Source organism: Zootermopsis nevadensis, unplaced genomic scaffold (genome assembly GCF_977971745.1).
Source record: "Zootermopsis nevadensis isolate Lab colony 2312 unplaced genomic scaffold, Znev_1.0 Znev_ptg000025l, whole genome shotgun sequence".
NCBI classification, from domain to species: domain Eukaryota; kingdom Metazoa; phylum Arthropoda; class Insecta; order Blattodea; family Termopsidae; genus Zootermopsis; species Zootermopsis nevadensis.
Window position 1 is genome coordinate 14056450 of NW_028259157.1, and position 20679 is coordinate 14077128.

General features: G+C 40.6%; 3 protein-coding genes across 15 annotated transcripts in view; 2 read left to right on the forward strand and 1 right to left on the reverse strand.

Annotated features, from left to right (window-relative positions):
* Ephrin (ephrin) overlaps window positions 1–6930 on the forward strand; it is a 516038-nt gene extending 509108 nt beyond the window's left edge. For all 5 annotated transcript variants that reach the window (XM_087355747.1, XM_087355748.1, XM_022058666.2 and 2 more), the window contains 2 exons: window positions 152–319; window positions 1679–6930. In XM_087355747.1, coding sequence (XP_087211873.1) covers window positions 152–319; window positions 1679–1824 — 314 coding nt within the window. In that variant the 3' untranslated portion in view covers window positions 1825–6930. The remainder of the gene's footprint in view (window positions 1–151; window positions 320–1678) is intronic.
* Window positions 6931–8500: 1570 nt separating this feature from the next.
* SerRS (Seryl-tRNA synthetase) lies at window positions 8501–15337 on the forward strand. Of its 6 annotated transcripts, none has more exons than XM_022058648.2 (11): window positions 8501–8778; window positions 9372–9442; window positions 9616–9900; window positions 10372–10617; window positions 10985–11125; window positions 11469–11846; window positions 12318–12507; window positions 13085–13182; window positions 13272–13401; window positions 13902–14043; window positions 14395–15337. In XM_022058648.2, exons 1-10 carry the CDS (start codon window positions 8643–8645, stop codon window positions 14012–14014), a joined length of 1788 nt encoding a protein of 595 aa, XP_021914340.1. In that variant the 5' UTR covers window positions 8501–8642; the 3' UTR covers window positions 14015–14043; window positions 14395–15337. The 6 variants fall into 6 exon arrangements, with proteins under 6 accessions (XP_021914340.1, XP_021914341.1, XP_021914339.1 ...); XM_022058649.2 differs by having other exon boundaries at window positions 15195–15337; XM_022058647.2 differs by lacking the exon at window positions 14395–15337 and having other exon boundaries at window positions 13902–14136.
* Window positions 15324–20679, reverse strand: LOC110827208 (uncharacterized). 4 transcript variants are annotated; one of them, XM_022058655.2, is made up of 4 exons: window positions 20447–20679; window positions 17412–17563; window positions 16589–16809; window positions 15324–16046 (listed from the first exon to the last, which is right to left on the reverse strand). In XM_022058655.2, the coding sequence occupies exons 2-4, from the start codon at window positions 17538–17540 to the stop codon at window positions 15629–15631; spliced, it is 768 nt and encodes a 255-aa protein (XP_021914347.1). In that variant the 5' UTR covers window positions 17541–17563; window positions 20447–20679; the 3' UTR covers window positions 15324–15628. The 4 variants fall into 4 exon arrangements, with proteins under 4 accessions (XP_021914347.1, XP_021914348.1, XP_021914346.1 ...); XM_022058656.2 differs by having other exon boundaries at window positions 17408–17563; window positions 20447–20676; XM_022058654.2 differs by having other exon boundaries at window positions 16589–16814; window positions 17408–17563; window positions 20447–20667.

Below are 20679 nucleotides of genomic sequence, written 5' to 3' on the forward strand. Positions count from 1 at the left end.
AAAGTAATGCAGTGGAAATTGTACTCTTTTATTCAACAGACTTGCAGTAAGTGAATATTCACAGCGATAAGTAGCGCAGGGGTTCATAACTTGCGAGTTAAAGATCCTTACAAACTCATTGTCTCTTAATACTGTTTCCTCCTGTTCACAGCCGTTTTCAACCGCCTGCCGAGTACGACCGCAAGTACGAGCGTGCCTACCACGCCGGCTGTCTCCACCACGAGTACCACGACTCCGCTCCCAACCACAGCGAAGCCGACTTCGTATAAGGACATGGATATTCCTCACTATAATGTCAAGTCTACAACCAAAAAGACCAGTACGTTTCTTGTGTGCTGCACTTTCGGTTTGGTTGAAGGTGACGGAAAGAGAGTGAACTGTCAGCAGCTGATGAAGAAGCTTTGTGGCCTGCTCTGATGCGTGAAAATTATTTAATTCTGTTGATTTTCCATTAAGAGAGTTGAGCTCTGAAGGGCTAAGAACTGAATGGACACGCTACTTGTCCGTGCAGTGATACTCATTAATTTTTTTGAAATTTTGAGGAAAAAAGTAACAAATCAGATTCACAATGAAATTAAGAGCATTCCCTCATATCGGTAATTCGATGGTTAAGAAATGATCATTGATTGGCCGGTGAACTGGACGTGAGTAGGCGGGCAGAATGTGCCAGCGCACGCAGTGCAGTTGGTTGTCTTGACTTGCTGCGTCCGATGTCTTTTGAAGTTTTCCTTAATGCGATTCACGCTTGAGTGAAATTAATTTGAACCCTTACATGGTTTATAAGCAAGTCTTTTACTTTATTAAAATTCAGGCGTAGCTTGTATTTGCGTACACACAGTAGTAGAAAACAGAGTTTTACGAGGCCTCTGAAGCTGTCTTCTTTAATGTTGCATGAAAGTTCATTATTTATTTGCGTTATGACTGAAGTGAGAGTAGCGCGATGTTCAACTCAGGCACTGTTTGTAATGTTTGTTGAGTGGGTCGGTTGCGTTTTAAATCTTGAGTAAGAAACTAAACTAGCCCCACTTGACACCCTCCCCCCGGGTGGGGATGGGGGTTAGTTTAGTGTCTTACATATTTACGTCAGATTCTCCGGAACCGTGGTTCCACTGCCATTTTTCTTCTTCTCTGTTCTTACCGAATAAGTTTTTCTACGTGTGTCGTTAATATGGTCTCGTCTATCATTGTAAGTCTTCTTTCGCTCTTCCTTATTTCTTAAATAGGTCTGATGTTTTAGTTCTTTACGTCGCTGTTCAGAGGCCAATTGTTCTTGGTCAGACAACTTTCAACGTCCAACTCCACCCTTGCAAATCTTCGTCTTAAGATCAATCATAAAGTCAGTTTTCGTAATCGTAATATATCGAATGAGTAGTATTATTAGTATCAGTTTACCTTGTTGGAGTTGGTACTTCAAATAGTTGATAACATCTTCTTTCACTTTTCTTCATAGCTCTCGGGGTCGTGGGGATACGCAAACTCCACCACCCACGTTAAGGTCCTGTACTCCCTAGGTGGAGTTTTTTTTGCAACCAAAACAGAAATTTCAGTTCTTTCATAATATGCGAACCGTGCTGACGTGTTAAACTTTTGTGCATTTCTTAATTTAAACTAAATTCATTTGTTCATTGTCAGAGTTTGCGCGCGCATCATACTAATTCACGTAATGCTTCTATTGCAGATGAATATGAGAAACATCCAAACGAAGTGGTGAAGAATGAAGAGCTAACGTACAGTGGTGCCCGAGGTGCAAGCTACTGCCATCTGCCAGCGGCGGTGGTGTCCGGCGTACTGTTATACCTTACAGTGCGGCTAGTCGGGCGGTGAGGAGGATCAAGTCATCTCCTCCTCCGTGTATTATAGTTGTACATTATTTATATGTGCCGCACGTGGCTTCCGCCTAGGCACGGAAGGCTCTCCATCCGTCGTTCTTGAACGAACAGGCTGCTCTCCGTCGCCGATGCATCGTCTCTGGAGGCGTGTCCTAGTCGAACAGATGGCGCAGGAAAGATGGAACCAAGTGAAGCTGTCGTTACCTCCGAACACGCAAGAACGCGTGCCCGTCTGTTGCCACAGATGTGACATGAATCAGAACAAGTGTGTTTTTATTTACTTCACTTATTGGCCCATACGTTTATTTGTAAACCTGCAATTGAGGAGGAAATAAGACTGGACTGGATCTAGTTCAAGATGTATGACGAACATGGAAGAAGAAGTGTAATTAAAATGGAATATTTTATATGGCGTGTCTGTCTACAGTACTGGTATAATTAACGTGTGACACGAGAGTTAATATGGACGTGATACTTGTTGGAAACGAGAGATAACTTATTTTCTTGTATAAATAATGTGATTACAGGGGAAAGTCGTATGTTTATTGAAACACGTTAGCTCGTAGATAGCGGACGAGCATTTATCTCTGCTCGCATGTGAAGAAATGAGTTGAGTCCAAATTTTTATTTTACAGTCACGAACTCTTTGAGCATTTGGGATGTGGACTGAAGTTTCCCTTCTGCTGTAAAGAGCGAATATGAACAGAAAGAAAACTGCAGGATGACGATGCATGTTTGTGATAAATCACCGCCACAATTACGTACCGGAACGGCCATCATGCGGACTATAGCGAACTTATTCTTCCTTTGCAACAAAGGGAACTGTTGTGGGAGGTGGATGTTTGTACGTGTGTATGTCAACACTGACGAGTATGTTGTGATAGTTGAGTAGCCATGTTAAAGCAGTACCAACATTGTAAACAAAGTACTATTTCTTATAGTTGCCTCGTTACAGTGAATGGACATATTTTCTAGGATGCAAGTTTTAGAACACAATGTACATCAGACAGAGTATTGAAATTTGGCATTCTTTTGTGGGAGCTCGACTCTTTGCCAGTCGTGCGCTGTACGCTGTAAGTTGTTGTAGCTGCTGACGTGCTCATATAATTCAGCTGTTTTCTGAAAACCTATCCCAGAAATCTATCCGTATAATTTGACGACAAAAATCGGATACCAAGAACAAAAGCCCTTAGCCCGGAGAGAGTACAGAGGATGCAAAACCATGGTGACGATCAGTCTTCAAGCCAAATTATTTTCACTGAAGCTCTTCAGAGCATGTATGGGTTGGAAACAAGCGACTGCTTACGTTGCCTTAGAATGCCCTCACATTGCTCTGCATCAGAAATTGGACCCCAACTGTGATTTTAGAGTTGGTTTCGTGCCTTAAAGTGTCTCTTCTGCCCATGTTACGCACCCCTGTAAGCTCTGCAGGCCACAAAGAGAATGTGCAATGCAGACATTGAGTTGGACCTGAAAGTTGCCAGAGGAGGCGACGCGCGTCGTGACGCGTGTCCGTGTCGGATCACTTGCTCACTCTTCGTTCACGCGTTGTTACGTGTTTTCTAGGGCTTTTATTATTGTTTTTATGCAGCCACAGAGTGACAATACACAAGCTTCAAGATGTGATACAGCCTCCAGCAGTCAACAAGATGCTTTCTCATTCATAATTTTAATTTTCCCACATTTGAAACCTTTGTGACGCTTTCTGTCTGTCTTCGTCTGAAGAGACGTAAACCCAACGCGAGATGATAGCGGAGGATGGCAAATACATTGCCAAAGCTAAATTACTTCTTAATTGTAGAAATGAAACAGTGGTTAGAATTGTGCTATGTAATTATGTGTATATATGGTATATAAGTATTTAAGTGCCATAAGTGGATCTGTTGCTGTATTTTTTTCTTTTCCACACACAAACACACACAAAACACATGTATACCCATAATATAAATATCTGCAGGAATAGCCATATTATTGTGTGGGATAAACTTGTCGTAAGCTGAGTATCGATTCCTTCCGTACCTTTCCAGTGTATAACGTGAACAGTGTAGGGACTTCCTTTGTACTTAGCATGATGCCATCCCAGAAGCTCACTCACACTGGAAGTTTGTCTTCTGTTTTAATTCTAGAGTAACGCTGAGCTATGCTGAACACGACTCGCCATTCCGATCGCTCCCCCTCGTGGCCCTGAAAGTAGTACTGCCGTACTCAATCACTGTGCATTCAGTGCCTTGAGAATTGCAAGCAAAAGCTGATAATGGGGCTTCGGTGTTGCTTTTCTTTTGCTAGCTTAAGCCTTGTCTGTAAGTTGCTCACATCACCGAACAGTCTGCATGCAGTGGAATTGATCCAGCATCTTTAACGCCACGTTAAAGCGGCCAAATTTGGTGCATCCAGGACTTCCAAAGAATGTTTGTTTAAATGGAAGCATAGATCTATTTGTTTTCTAATTCTGAACTTGTAGGTTAAGCAGCTGTAGGTACACATACGCGTGTGTTTGTGAGTCACGTTATCTGATGCTTAATATTGCTGGAGAATGATTTGTGATGTGCGCTGTCTGTTGCCGTTCTGTTTCCGCATTTCCATTGCTGTGTGACATTTAATTGTTTGCTGTGAAGTCGCCACGGAACGTATCCAGTAGCTGATAAACTGAGTCGCTTCCCTGCTTGTTCTGAACCGCCTTCTTTTCCTTGTTCTCCTGTGTTCAATATGTAGATAGGAAAATATATCTGTTTTATCTTGTAATAAACTTGTTTATAACAAAGGAGGAGATGGCAAAGCTATTGAATTATGCTGTACATATTTCATGCATAAAAAATAGTCGCAAAACAAGTAATCAAGGTTAAGTGAATTTATTTATATTAAAACTGTATGTAAGATAGTTCAGATTTTGCTAAAGGAATGTGTTGTGTCGTATCTACCGATAATGTCAAACACTTATGTACAAAGAGGCAGTTTATTTGTGAAGCATGCAATGGAGGGTGTGTCAATGTGCGCCCAAACTGGGTTTGGGGGTTGTACCTGTTATCAACAGCGTATGTTAAAGCATTCCTAGGGGTTAAGAAAAACACCTTGGGCCAGCAGCACTTGTGTAAGTTCTGAGTTTCTTTTGCAGTGTGAATGGAGATGATTTGAGTCGTCGTACAGTGGAGTATTTTGGCTGTTTGCCGGCATTTTAGGGGAACATACCGCCTTCATCATAAGGGCTGATTTTACCCTTTCTTACATGTCCCAGCCTTCATTTCCGGTGCCCTCAAAAAACTCTCTTCTAATCATGATTCTCTCATCATCTCCCCTCTCATTCCTTGGCTGGCTCCGATTGACCGGTCCCCGTGCCATGATCCGTCTCCTGTCCCTGCATCAGCCAAGATGAGAGGGGCAGTATGTTCCTCTAACATAATGGCATGCGGCCAAAATACATGGTGCAATATCCAGAAGATAATTGTGTAACAATACTTTTCTTAGATAGAATATCTGCATACTGTACGCAAGAGCTAAGAAAGTCCCTGTAACATGCTGATTCATGAGTTGAGAATGTTGGTCTGTAGTATAAAGATATTTCTCATGTGTTTGTTCTTCGCTTCTCCATTAATTTATTTGTTTTATTATTGGCTCTAACTTCCGTTGTTTCAAAGTATTACTACTAAAGTTAACATCAAATTGGAACAAGCAAATGTTTTTTGGTCTGCTAGTAGTGGAGCATGTAACTTCCCAGGCTGCATCCATCGCGCTTAACTCTTGTGCGGTAGTGCATGTGTGTTGTACCTCACAGTAGGGGTCTGTGATTCTTGTCCTTAGTTTCCTGAGAGTACGGAAACTAAAGGATATAATCAAGCGTACGTTGGATTCGTTGATATATTCACTGTGCAGAGTTTCAAGAAAATAACTGTCACTCACATTGAAAATACCAGCAAGGTAACGGAGATGATCGATCACACGAGGCAGATTTTTTCATTGGTTTCCTAAAATAAGCATATATGAAGTTCAGCGACAGAACACAAGCTTGCAGAAAACTTCCGCAGCCCATGTGAAGGGCCTGAGGCGTGAGGGTCGTGAAATGCGTTTAAGATTTCAGAAAGATAATATTAGGAAGGAATATGTCCTCAGTCTTTCCACTTGCACTTCACTTGATGTTTATACTCATATCACATTATAAATGTATGTGTAAATGGCATATTTAATTTGTTCGTTGAATTGAATAATTATTTGTCCATGAAGTAAGGTAAGCTAGTTTTATGATTTCTAATTGTACTCAGGGGCAGTAGATATTTTACTTAAAGATGATAGTTTTGGCAACAGTGATTCTCAGAAAATTATCATTGGTGCTTATATGCACATAAAATAAGTCTCTATTTTGATTTGAAATGTCTCATGTACTGCATTAAGTCTGTGAATTGTTTGGTGCACGTCTTTTGCCATGAATCTGCACTTGCCATTTCCTTCTTTCCATTTAGAATTGAAGTCGATGGCCGTCTCCCTCTTTATTCCTAAGGCAGCTGCTGTTCGAGATTCAGATAGGTCATACCAGGTTAGCAAACTTGTGTGCATGAATCAGTTATTACACAAGGTTTTTGCAAGTGCTGCTGAATCATTCCCTGGACACAAGAATGATTGGCAGTTATTAGTTTGGTGGCTTTTAGTTGCAATGAGCACACAAATTATTAATGGATGATAATAGTAATTACAACAAGAAATTCAGGCCTGGCACACAACTAGAATAAGCTCACCATCAGCCAAAATTGTGTTCAGCTTTCATTAAAGGGGGAAAAAAGTATAAAACAAATGCTCAAATGCCAACAAGAAAAGAGCAAAGTCTGTTACAGAATTTTTGTTGCAGTCCAGCCAGTTGTAAAGGCTGTAATGATTTTGTCTGTCTGTGTGTGTTACGTATGCGCGCGCACATATTACTGTATTCCATTAAAAACCTCTCCAGATGAACTTGACATGTGTGTGCTGATGTGTAGTGGATTTATCAAATGGTACAGTGGATGTTTTTCCTGTTATTTATATTCAGCACCTTTGTCACTATACACCATACAACATGATGGGAAATATTTTATAACTGACTTTTGTACAGAATAAAATATAATTATTGTAACGTGAATCAGAAGAAGATGGGTCTGTTGATTTCACCTTGTACTTATGACTTAAAGATTTTGATATTTTCAGCACAAGCATTCAGAGGATCACGTGAGATATGAGCATTGTTCTTCCATTGCTGACTTGGTTAATGGAGACGTGTGCTTCTTGACCCTGGCCGCAATGGAATGTCCTGTTTGTCAGTGTATACCATTCCACACTTGTATGTGACTTGTGGTTTTAGACATGAGTCATTGTTGATGGGCCAAAGAAAACTAGCGACAGAAATCTGTTTATGCGAGTGAAAGGTAAGAAATTATCAAAGCTGGATCATGTATGCATGGAAAATTGTGAGACTGGAGAATCTGCTTGTTGCTGATTTATTTGAAGTGATTTTGGAGAAACTCCAGGTCTTTGTGGAAATTATCCTCATCACACACTGCTTTTGCCCCGTACAACAGTGTGGAAAGCGCAGCCTGCTTGTTTTTTAGATGGTGTTGAGGTTTGGAGTCAGGTGGGCTTCTCAAAAGTCATCTGGTCTGTACAGCGATTAACAGGTACATACCTGAAGATTACTGTCTTCTGGGTTGTTGTGCGGTGTAGTCTGCAGATTTCCACCAGACTACATGGCACAATAATCTAGAAGACAATAATCTTCAGACTCACCGCTGTGAAAACCACAGATCCGACAGGAACATTTGCAGCACCTCTTATAAGAAAACTAAGTTGATTTTATAATTTTTATGGAATGAAACCTTTGTATTGGAAAAGTTTTGTAGCACTTTGCAGTCATGCCGTTCCTGCCAGGAAGTGACAGGTGCATTCTGGTTTGTCAGTGAATGTAGTGTACATTAATATTCAGGAAGGGGAGGTCATCGATTATTTCCATCTCCATGTTGAGTAAAGGAAGTGGTCACAGAAGTCCTTCAGTTCTCTTGTCCATGGGTCAGGGGAACATACATGCAATCATCTCATCAGCTGTTTTCCAGCCTCCAAGACTGTAAGCACATTTTTTCCTTGTACGCTGCTTATGAAATTCGCTTTCAAAAAAATTAAACTGCAGTATAATGCAATTTAACTTTTAAATCCCCCAAGTATCTGAATGCAGAATGCAGTACTACTTCAAATTCATTGACTGCTGAATTTTTTTCTTTTGTGTGTTTCTTTAAAGTTTTCTTATGTATGTATGCATGGTCAATGGCTGGTCATGTGACACAAAACTTTGTGTTTTAGTTAAATGTCCATTCAGACATCATTGGCCACAATAATTGTATGTTCTGTTTGTCATATAGGTAAGTAATTTTTAGAAGGTAGTTTTTTTAACAGTTAAAATATTTTATATCTGCAAAGAACTTTTCCATACACTTGAGGGTATAATTTACTATTCTTACATGTATGCATATACGCAATCACCTAATGTGTTTAGATTAAATATTTGGGTCTTGTTAACGAAGTTCATAAAAGTTAAATGTTGTCACATAGCAACAGATAAAGATGTTTGGCTTTCCCGGTTCCAAGTAGATTAAGAAGCTATGGCACAAATACTTTTCTCATGCCAACAGGTAACTAATTTCCGTTTCCGGAAACTTAAAATCAGTGATGCAGAGTTGGCAGCAGTAGTAACTGCGAATTGTAGCTAGTGGGAGAGTGCATGTTAACGTGTCAACCAGGAGAACCATAGAATTGAGAGGTTATTGTTTCTGCAGTGTTATGTTAATACCGTCAATGTGCTGAAATATGGTGCTGGATTTAGATTTGTTTCGTCCGGAGAAAGGCGGTGACCCAAGAAAGATACGAGAAAATCAAGAGAAGCGTTTTAAAGATGTGGCTTTGGTTGATAAGGTTGTGGAGAAGGACGTCATATGGAGGCAGTGTAAGCTGTTCACTGTTATTAATTTATTATGTGTAGACGTAATGCATTTCTAGTAAGAGACCATACAGCTTATTCATTTTGTACAAACTGTAATTCAGTAAAACACGTTCAGTGTTTTTAGGCTATGACGCAAGACCAGTGCCACATTGCATTGAAGTGGCTTTTAAAATTAATATTTTTGATGTTCTTCTCACATGAATTATCAAAATATTTAACATTAAAATCTTAGGCTTGGTGGTTGTAAATATTAAATATTGCTTGTTTGCCCAACTTGAGTATGAATATGTACACAATGATCTGAGAGATTAGTTACATGTGTAGTAAGTGATATATAATTTAATTCTAAATATTTGTTCTATGAGGTTTTGTATTAATTTTTGTCTCTTATAGCAGCGTTATATTTCCAACACATTTCTTTCAGTCAAACAATGGATTAAGCATAAGGAGGGTGAAAATTTGTAGCTTAATGGAATAGCTGCTGGTGGTAGATTGGATTTGCTTTTTAATTAAAGAAGTCAATGCTAATAGTAGAAAGTAAAATAATACATAGAAGATGACGTTATTAACAAATTGCATTGACATTTATGTTGCAGTGCGCCACAAAGCTGACAACTTTAATAAGCTGAAAAATCTTTGTAGCAAGGAAGTGGGAGAGAAGATGAAGGTACGTGTTTTTAATTTTTATTTTTATAATTTCATAGTAATTATGTAGTTGACTTGTCTTGTTTGCTGTCTGTAGCTCAATTGCTTCCCAAATTCACTCGTTAATGAATATGCATATATTATTATTGTAATTTTATTACATTACTTTTTAATTCTCCCTGCATTTCTTTGCAGGCATTGGGAAGGAAGAAAAATGAAATATCTAATGATACAAATTCTCAGAATAATAGAGTAAATATAGCTTTTGGTGATCTGCGTACTGATGCTGGCATGAGTGCTCTGAATGAATTTATGTCTGATAAGAGTTATGTTGGTGGATTTCTTCCATCTCAAGCAGACACATTACTGTTTGAAGCTTTCACGGCCCCTCCTCTTCATTCTCACCCTCATGCCTTGCGGTGGTTCTTACACATACAAAGTTTTGGTGCTGACAGGAAAAATTTTCCAATTTCTGTTCAGGTGAGGTGGTTATTTCTGTTGTAATTCTTTCCTATTTCATGGGGCATTTCACTTCCTTTTGCTTCTTGCTTTTACTAGAAGTTGTTGCTGGAACTTTGCTTTGGTTGTATCGTGTTATGTCACTGATCAATTATTTGACTGAAAGTACGTAAGTACGGTTTTTCTTGTTGTTTACCAGCTGTTGCGACTAATGTTTAATGCAATTCTTGAAGCTGAATGCTGAAATAATACCTTAAAATACTACATGTCTGTTTTATTCCATGTTTTTCTATACATTAACAATTTTTTCGTGCGCTACAACATAACCTACGTGGTTGATAGAAAGTGTCATTAATCCTTTGAGCTGATGCTCATATAAATATTATTTAAAAATTTGGTCTGCACCTTAAACAAAAAACAACGATTAGTTGTTTAATGCTGTTTAATTTGAACTTGATCATATTTGATTTATACAAATAGTTCTTTATTCAGCAGAGGAAGGAACCAGTTGATGGTGATGACAGTGTGTCAGAAAATATTCGGAAGAATTTGGATTCCCTTACATCAGAAATGTTGAAGCCGCTGACCGTAATTCAGCTCAAGAAAGTGCGGGCCCTTGTCGATGAAGCAGTCCAGCAGAATGACCTGGATCTGCAACAGACAGAGAAAGAAAGAAACGGTGCTTTGCGGGAAATTGGCAACCATCTTCACGAATCAGTTCCTGTCAGCAATGATGAGGTACATGATCCCTGGGTGCTCACGTTCGGTGCTGTGGCTGTGCCCTCCTCACCAAGTGATTTCCATACTTGGGCTGGTACAAATTATGTTCTTTGAATCTAACAAAGGCATTCCACCATTTCTTTACTTAGAAGTTGACTTCAAGCCTCTTGACTGAAGATCAATTTGCGTGTTGTTTGTTCAACTGAGAATTGTCATCTAACGGAGAAACTGATAATTAATTTTTTAGGAAGATGGGGCTTGTAGAGCTTGTAGTTGTAACAAGCACGCTGTAATTTTATTGCTAGTTGTAGTGCAAAGGCTTGTTTCACGGAGTTTCTTGCATGTACTTAATCTTCATAAGTTTGTATTGTCTTGTGTTTTCTAGGATGAAAACCGAGTAGAAAGAACATTTGGAGATTGTACACAGAAGAAAACGTACTCGCACGTTGATCTGATTCACATGATAGATGGAATGGATGGAGAAAGAGGAGCGAATGTGTCTGGTGGAAGAGGATATTACTTGATGGTATGGTTTTTTGTATAATAGTAGGGTTCTTTAAATATGAAGCATTCTCAGTTTACAGTCTAACATGAAATAAATTATATCTTGATCCCCAAAGTATACATTCAAATTTAGAAAAGTTTAAGTCAATTGGGCACTTCCTTTGTTTTGTTGTAACGATCTAAGTTTGTGCCCTGCTCTGGTGTTCTGTCACCAGCACTTCCAATCCATCTGCGGTGTGCTGCGTAGGTAGCGCAATGTTGCAGTTTGATTCTCATTTGGATTCTGCTTCTGATCTGGCACTTACTAAGAAAGGAGGAACTTGGTTAATCGCCTACCATTTGGTTATTTCTTCATATATTTTCAGGGTCCCGCTGTTTTCCTAGAACAGGCTCTAATCCAGTTTGCGCTGAAAATGCTCTATGAACGTGCTTATACGCCTTTGTACACCCCGTTCTTCATGAGGAAAGAAGTCATGCAAGAGGTGGCGCAGCTGTCACAGTTCGATGAAGAATTGTACAAAGTTATTGGGAAGGGAAGTGAGAAAACTGAGGATAAAGATGTTGAAGAGAAATATTTGATCGCTACTTCAGAGCAGCCTATCGCGGCTTTTCATCGCGATGAGTGGATTGCAGAACGCAGGTTGCCGATTCGTTACGCCGGAATTTCCACCTGTTTTCGACAGGAAGTCGGTTCTCACGGTCGAGATACTAGGGGCATCTTCAGAGTTCATCAGTTTGAGAAGGTACGTTCACAGGTGGGGAACTGATTGTGCTGATAGAAGCTTTGTATAGGACAGGGCTATCCTACGTAAATCCACTTAAGAGCCACGTTATCAAAAATATATTCTTCTTGACGTACTGATACAAAATCCGCTCTGCAATGATCATATTTATGGAACGTAAGCATGTGCGCAAGGCTGTCTCTTTCATAACACTCTTGTGCACGTATTTCTGTCTTCTGTACCTCGAAACCTTAGAGACTTCTTGAACAATCTATCGATTGCCATTCCTTTCTTTATTCTGTGATATAGCCGAGTGTTAATATGCAGCTCAAAATGGCTGTGCTGAAAGATAAGCCAGCAGCAGAATCCCTGGGTGTGAACGTTGTAATGGTGGCATTTGATAACCTCTGAAAGAACCTGACATTTTGTACGACTCTCAAAACTTCTTGCTAATAATTATAGCTGGAGAATATTTTGGTGTTTTGATGTTAGGTTGAGCAGTTCTGTTTGACGTCGCCGCACGACAACAAATCATGGGAAATGATGGATGAGATGATCTCCAATGCTGAGGGTTATTACCAAGCATTGGGTGTTCCATATCGCATCGTGAACATCGTGTCTGGCGCGCTAAACCATGCCGCAGCTAAGAAGCTGGACCTCGAGGCTTGGTTTCCGGGATCTGGTAAGCCAGTGGCATGTGGAATTCTGCTTTGTGTTGCATTCACCGAGCAAAAAGGCTCTTAAACTTTCGTCTTTTAGAAACTGAATGACATCTTAATGCTATGATTGGTGGTGTTTATGAGGTATCTCATTTGTTGAAATTGGTTACGGTTATATCTACGTTCATAGATATCATTTCTTTCCAAAATTTACCTCGTGTATGACTGGAGTTTTGTCTATTTGCCATTTGGACCACATGCTCCAGTGAGCTGAATTTTTGCACAAAGAAAATTTCCTTGTGGTGTCTGTCTTTATTGTCATATTATACAACCAACGGCCTGGAGCACAGCCCTTCATTGCTTTTTCTGAAAGTGAGGGGTTCATTGCCATGGTCACAAGAGCCTACTACTGGCCTATCCTGAGTCAGATGAATGCAGTCTTTACCTTCTCACCCCGTTTCTCTTAGATACATTTTAATATTATCCTCACATCTGTGTCTTGGCTTTCCAGGTTCCAACTTCTATGTCAACATCTTCATTCAACACACATTTCATTTAATTAGGATTGGAAGGGCAATGTAATTTTCTCTTGTTTCGTAGGAGCGTTCCGAGAGCTAGTCTCGTGCAGCAACTGTCTGGATTATCAGGCAAGGAGATTATTGGTTCGTCATGGCCAGACGAAGAAGATGAACGCTCAGGTAATGTCCGCTGTTCTGATTAGACATTTTGTTTATTTGTAATGGTACTTGCATCAGTGCAATATTGGGACTGTTCTTTTCTGTTCCAGACTGACTTTGTTCATATGTTGAATGCCACAATGTGCGCCACAACTCGAGTGATTTGTGCCTTGTTGGAAGTTTACCAGACTGAAACAGGCATCAGGGTACCAGAAGTACTTAAACCATACTTACCAACAGGTGGGTGAATTGTGCCACGTGTCTGGTAAAATGATTAGAAAAAATCAAATTCTGACAACAAATTTTTGTTTTTATCCAGTAATACAGTTTATGAGTCTTCCTTGGAACAGCGTTTAGACGTTTCATTGAGGTGATTTGACGGTGTAGGATTTTCTAATGCAAACCTATTCACTAAAAGTCCAGTACCAGGAACGTCGACAGAATACTTAAAATAATAAAGACGATTCTAAATACATTGTCCACATCTTAAGAAATCAGCATTTATGAAAAATTTGACCCAGTTACAGACAAAATACTAGATCACACTACCAGAGGACAGATTTTGAATGCAGGTGAAAGCTAAGCAGGATTTTTGGTTTTCACTGCAGTGAGTCTGAAGATGGCCGTCTTCTGGGTTGCTGCGCCGTGTGGACATCTACCAGACTGCACGGCGCAACAACCCAGAAGACGGCAATGTAAATATTTGTGTAATTACTGGATGGTCATGGTCTGTTGAACAGTTTACCAAGAGGAGATCCCGTTTGTGAAACCGGCACCCATAAATGAAGCCGAGACTAAGAAACAGAAGAAGCAGAAGGAAGGAATGAAGAAAAAGGGTGCAGGAGAAGAATGATAATGCAATATCAGCTGAGAGTAACTACAGTGAGTGAAATTTGTTATATAAATTGAACAACACAGGAAGTTTGTTCTGTCTGTGTAATGTTCAAATAAAAATTAGTGTGATTGGCCACTGAATGTTATCTTGTTATCTCAAATTAACTGTGGCTTAGAATTTTGCCCCGATATTATCCTGACTGAACTCTTAGCAGCTGTGGTTATTTTGCCCTCAGCAATAATTTGAGCTTTCTCTTGCTAGATAGCGCTAGCTGATACGTGACCTTTGGCAGACTTCTTTTACACTCCTTTGTATTTTTTCACACATCGTGCATTTGTTTGGCAGATTTTTTTGAGTAGTTGTGATCTTAGATGTGACGTAATTTTTTGATTATCGAGGGCATCATTTACCGTGAGAGTTATGATGGCGAAGCGGACACGTTTCTGTTCGTGAGTCCAGAAGTGATATTTCTACACCAGAAGTAGAAATTTCAGAGTCGGAGTAAGACGCTGCTGTTGACATGCAAACTCTGCAGTGGGTGGAAAATAAGAAAATCATGTCTGCCAGGCAGCAGAAACAAAAATGCTTTCTTAAATTTGAGGTATTGGCCACACTTCTTATTTATTGAGTAGTAATCTAGAAATTTCATTTATGGTTGTTGGTGGCACTGACTGCTGAGTCAGCATCTGCAGTGTTTGGTTGTGCTTGTGTTGTGACCTTGATTACAAGCTACACCCGTCTTGCCTCGGTGATGGTGAACGTGTGAAACGAGCCGTTACAAAATGTAACTGGTGATGGAATGTGGATTACGCTGTATGATCGTGAGAGTAAGCAGCAGAGCACCCATTGGGTGTCTTCAAGCTCACCAAGACCATAAAAAGCTCGTGCCTCTTGAGCAGTTAAAGTTACAGTGTTAGTTTCCTTTTATTGTCGTGGAATGATTCACACATGCACGCGCAGCACCACCTAAAATGACTGTCACTTTGGCTTACTACTGTTGAGTTCTCAAAACCCTTGTGGATCACATCAGAAGAAAATGACCATTTGATATTGGATGGTTCATCATGACAATGTCGGGCCAGATGCTGCAAACATTGAAAAGTAAAGGTGTTCATTGCATCCCCCACCCTCCCTATAGCCCAGATCTAGTGCCTCGTACCTTTTTAGCACCTTCGAGGACAGTGCTTCCATTTTGCAGATGCCGCAGTCAACGCTGCTGAGGCGATTTTAAAGAAGAGGTCAAGAATCGGCTTCAGCCACGTCTCTGACGAGTGACGAGTGTTTTTAGTTCAGGGGAGCCTATTATAATTACTCAGAATAAAGGAGGTTTTACAAAAATCATTTCCAGTCTTTATTGAAAAGCCCTTGTACATAAGCATTTCAGGAAAATGTTACAGATTTCCTTTATTCACCGAGCTGTATTCGCTGTTGTCATCTGATGAATCAGAACTCACCACATTTTGATCCACCAAGTGCTGATATGTCATTTTATATTTCTGCCACAAAAGTACATGACGTTCTTCGTAATAATGATTTTGTTGAGAAATGGTGGTGTGGCCTTGAATGTTTGCTTTTATCCTTGTACACAATTACAATGGTATTTTATTCCTCTTTGTAGCTTATTTTTAGAATCTACGCAATCACAAACCGCAAGACCACACCAAGTAGCACCCCAACAAATATTATACTTGATACGATCCATAGTACGATGATATGCCCCTTGCAGCAGTGTGTGCTTGTCTTCTTCCTTTCCTTGGGTGGAAGTGGTGATACTGATGATTTGGGATCCCTGACTGGTAGAGGTTCTGGGGGCGCAGTATTCTCCGCCGATAGCACGAGAGGTCTTGGTCTCAACATGGGTGGTAGGAGCATGGGAGGGGGTGGGGGCAGAGCCAGCAGTGAGTATTGTGGCGGTGGCAGAGGGGGAAGAAGAACGGGAGCGGGCACGTGGTGCACGGGACACGGTTCACCATCCCACGTGGAGAGAGTCGACTGCATTGAACGTGACGTCCCGAGCGCTGGCCGAGTACCCGGGATAAGATCTGGTTGGCTGAAACCGTGCATTGGTGTGTGAAATTTGATTTTTACTTGTTGCAGGAATTTATATATTGTAGTTTTATAGTAAATATGGAAAGGTGTATTCTGATTTTTATATAAAGAAACATGAAATTAAAAATAGGGTGGGATCGATGTGTGTTCCGTGTGGATAAAAATAGGATTTCTTCCAGAAGATGGAAAATGATGGCCAATTAAGATCTCAAATGAGGAGTGACAGAGTAGGGAAAGGATGGATGCAGATATGAGAAGAATGGAGTAGGCTTTGTCATGAACTGGTCTGTGTTGTGGAACCACGTAATCTTCTAGGTAGGCGGTTACACAGAGGAATGTACCGCCTCCATTTGCTCCTCTGAAACTTTGGTAACATGTCTACATTTTCACTGCTGTAGAAACCTTTGATCTCATACTTAGCAGTCCGAAGACCAACTGTAGAAATACATTGTACAATTAAAAGTCAGCTTCAGTGTTCTTTGAAAGAAAGAGCATTTGTTTAACTATATTAATTACATGCTCCCAGTCAGCGTTAGTACTTACAAGGGTAAAGTGGTATTGAACTTCATCTGAGAGTCTGTATCTGGCTCAGCAGTGCTGTAGCTGGTGGCACTTGTTTCGGTGCTTGAGGACGTGGGTCGAGCCCGCGGACGAGATCGAGGTTGGTACTGTTGATTTCTTGCCATTCCTTCCATCGCTACCTCTTCTGCGTATGGGTCTGTTCGTGTCGTGGCAGGCGTGCCGTCCGTTCCCATATACGCATGCTGATCTGGCGCCATGCACAAAACAGGCACATCAGTGATTCTGTGTTTTAGGGAGGACGCCACAGCAATGCTCGCTGTCGCACCACGTGTGAGCTAGCAAATGCTGGTGGCAAGGATATTTTTATCACTGCCCTAAATGCACAGGCGAGTGTTATTTGCTAAGCGGCTACTAGATTTGAGTAGTAGCTCTTGACGTCTGGTTTCACGTACTGAGGTGTAAAGTGGCAATGGCCAGGGTGGAGACTTCTGTCGTTAACACAATGTCAAGTCTAAGACTAGATCTGTATAATTAATTCCAATGAGCAAAATCTGTCTTTAGAAACTAATAATGTGCTCAGCCAGTCAAGAAATCCCCTGCCCTTTGGAATCTGAAGATTCCTTGCCATATTCTTAATAGCCTACTACTGGTCCCTATTCTGAGCTAGATGAATGCAACACACACACCCAACATTATTACCTATGGTCCACTTTAATATTATCCTCCTGCCTGTGCCTAGAGTTTGTTCAGCGCCACGAAACGACTCCTACGTTACGGGTTTACCGCGTGCCATACTCTAGAGCTGATGTTAGGTTCGGTTCCCACGTCACTGTTACATACTTGCCCCAAATCGTTCATCGTAAAAGTTGCGTTGCTGGTAGTTGATGTTTCTGTGTTGCCACGCCATCGGCGTTCGAGGGTCGCCATGATCCAGTGGCCGTGGTCTTGGAGCTCCTGACTGTCTTCGCTCCATATTACACGTCACTAAATCTGAAACTGAATTTAATGACATTTCATTAAAATTACTTAGATTCGTAATTCATTTTGTTTCTAATGAACTAATTATCTTCCAGTATGCATTTTTCCTAGCCATTTTCCCATGAATGCATTTGGCATTCCTCAGTCACACCAAATACCTACACTTGTATAACTTCTTTTCCAAAGATGAAGCCCACAGGTTCTTCAGAAACACCGATAACCTCATACACGACTGTACGGTGTTAAAACCCAGACGATCAGGTGTACTACTGACGGCATTGTCTGCATTTTCGTGCAGTTTAATCTATTTGCCATGCTCATGGCAAATGTGGTAGATGCATACATTTTATTCGGTATTCATTGTACCACTTTGGAGTCCTATGCCTAGACGGATATAATATTAAAGTAGATGTTAAATAAATAGGATGTGGACTGGATTTATCTAGCTTAGGATAGGGTTCAGTGACAGGCTTCTGTGAACATGGCAATGAACTTTCGAGCTCCAAAGAAGGAAGGGGAATTTTTCGATCAGCCAAGCTACTGTCAGCTTATCAAGGACTGTGCCGCATGCTGTTAGTAACGTTTAAGGAGAGATCTGTTACTAAAGTTCTAGAAGAGGTGCTCGTGATATTTCACCCAGTTTCTGTCCACTGGCTTTGTTCACCTTCGTTGTCTCTCTCTCTCTCTCTCTCTCTGCTGCGTAACTGAATTCCACGACCTTCCGGTCGTTAACCCCAAGAGTACACTTCGCTCTCACGTCACCATTCGTACCCAAATTAACATTTTGCAACATTCTCATTGTGTACTGATTTACTTTTGGCCGACACGATAGGAAGTCCATACCTTTTCATAGATTTCTGAAGGGGTGACGATTTTCGTCTCGGTAGACTGCACGAAATTTTTAGGTCTGGATGTCCGCCAGCAACATTATAGCGTCGTTCTTCAATTTGTTCAACCTTTTCCAGACCTAGGGTTACATTCGCCATTGCTTAACGAATCGGTGCTTCAGGCTGAAAATCGTGACAGAATGCTTCTCCGAAACGTCCGTATCTACCTACGAGTCGACACGGCGTTGCAACCCAGAAAGTCGTGATATCGACGGTAGGGACCGTGGGTCGGGTCACCTGTTCGAGTTTGTTTCAAACTTTTGGTGCACTTTCATATTCTCAAAATAACTACCGAATGTGTTGATCGTGTCTTCGGGATTGTGACACCGTGTCAAAGAGAATTTTCCGTCCGTTTAGATAAGTTCATTCTCAGGGACTCTCTGTCTTTGGGGAAATACGTGACCTGGATCGTCCTTTCACTTATCTTCACATTCCAGCGCTGAAGCCGTGACCGCGCTCAAATCATATGCGAGGAGAGCATTTAGCAGTTGTGCAGTGTTGGATCAAGGACGTGGACCGTCGTCAACTGGGACATTAAATTTTCTTTCAGCAAGACAATAGCGAATTAGCTTCATTCAATCTGTGAAAAGCTTTCACCGTGAAAGCCTGACAGACTTTCCCGGTATCGAAGAATGTCCAAAAAAAAGATATGTTGTAATTTCCTTTAGAACTCAAATAGCAGCAATTGCCTGCCTTGAAAAAGTTCAGTTTCAATCAAATATTGCTATTCGTATTTTGCCCTGGTCAGCCAGTAGATTTCGCCATCAAAACTATGTATGCATTTCCTGTTTCCCCAAATCTGTCGTAATGCCCGTCGGTTAACTATCTTGGCATCGTTTCCTCGTTTGCTTAATCTTTATTGGAAGTGGATATTTCTCGTTCTTTCGTGGTGGTAGCATGATGCTGTGTTTTGCAATTAAAATCATAGCCCAAGGTTTTAATAATTATTACTGTGTTTTCGGTGTGTAGGCCTTCGTCTGTTTCAGGTTCTTCGTTACAAACAGCGCTTCCTTTGTGGTGGTACGCAGAAGAACAAAGGTCGTCAAAACATATTAAATTGCCGGACATAACCTCAAATTACCAGCCCTCCATTTTTCTAAATTAAAACAGAGGCACTGATCAGAAGCAATAAGAAGGAAGTTGGTTGCTGTTGTTATTTTGGCGTTATAGAATGTGAAAATAGTAACCTCTACTCCATTGTATTCTGTTAACGCGAGAGTGACTTAACGCACAAACGATGAAAAAACGAAGACGCCTATAACCGTCCGGCCACCACAGGAAATTTTTTGAGACTTCGTTCCTCAACAACGTCTCAACTGTAAAAATGGAACAGGCATTTACAAGGATGATTTATTAATTTTTAGAGAATTTGCTTACACCTTTGTTATAACCTGTATACTGTGTATTTCAGACTCGTACGTAAGGCTTTGCACGGAATCGATTTGAGGCATAGGAACCAGTTACTCAAGGCAGAGGCGTGGTCAGATCATTTGTTCATGTATCTGAAACCGATTCATCGCGTTCATCTTACTCTTAGCCTGATGATGGAGGCAGCAAGCGCCTTTGAAACGTTGGTAAACTTTACCACAATACACGGCTCTGCAACCCAGAAGATATCCTCCTTTGAAATAAGTTAGTGGTTACTATAGCAGGTGGTGCACATAGTTACCCCTAGCCTTTAAAGGGTTATCATTTATAGTCGTAAGACTTTTGTTCAAATAGGGTGCTATATTATAGATACCAGCAATGCGCAACATTGATCAGTCAGATGCCACATATTAGCAAATGGAACTATATCTGTGAACGAAATTTGCATAAATTCGCAAAAAAATTAAATGTTTCGATGAAATATATACACAAGATAAAACTGGATAATTGTTCATATCACTTGATTTATAAATTGCAAATGCCAAAAGGAATGAAAAAAGCCTTTTTGTAATGCGATTATTTTAGGTTACGATCTGAAATCATATTCACACCCAAAAGTCTGTTAGATCTATGGTTCCTTACTCACCTTCTGCTACTTCTCTCACAGCACAGACGTAGTCAACATTAAGGTTAGTGTGTGTCCTTCTAGTAAAGAGCTAGGCACACGGATTTATACAACTCATTCACACGCAAGGATTTAGTTTTTCCTTCTACGGATTCTACAGATAACATGAACACTTCCGTAGCCAGCTTTCTTCTCGCAACTCCGCCGTTACTCCTTGCATCATCGTTCTCAAGACGGATTCATTGGGTACAGTC

Coding starts and splice junctions, on each gene's coding strand:
- SerRS (XM_022058648.2), top strand. CDS start 8,643: ATGGTGCTGGATTTAGATTTGTTTCGTCCGGAGAAAGGCGGTGACCCA. Junction 9,443..9,615: donor AAGTGGGAGAGAAGATGAAG/GTACGTGTTTTT, acceptor ATTTCTTTGCAG/GCATTGGGAAGGAAGAAAAA. Junction 13,402..13,901: donor TAAACCATACTTACCAACAG/GTGGGTGAATTG, acceptor TCTGTTGAACAG/TTTACCAAGAGGAGATCCCG.
- LOC110827208 (XM_022058654.2), bottom strand. CDS start 17,540: ATGGAGCGAAGACAGTCAGGAGCTCCAAGACCACGGCCACTGGATCAT. Junction 16,815..17,407: donor CGATGAACGATTTGGGGCAA/GTATGTAACAGT, acceptor GCATGGCGCCAG/ATCAGCATGCGTATATGGGA. Junction 16,047..16,588: donor TTCAATACCACTTTACCCTT/GTAAGTACTAAC, acceptor GCACGGTTTCAG/CCAACCAGATCTTATCCCGG.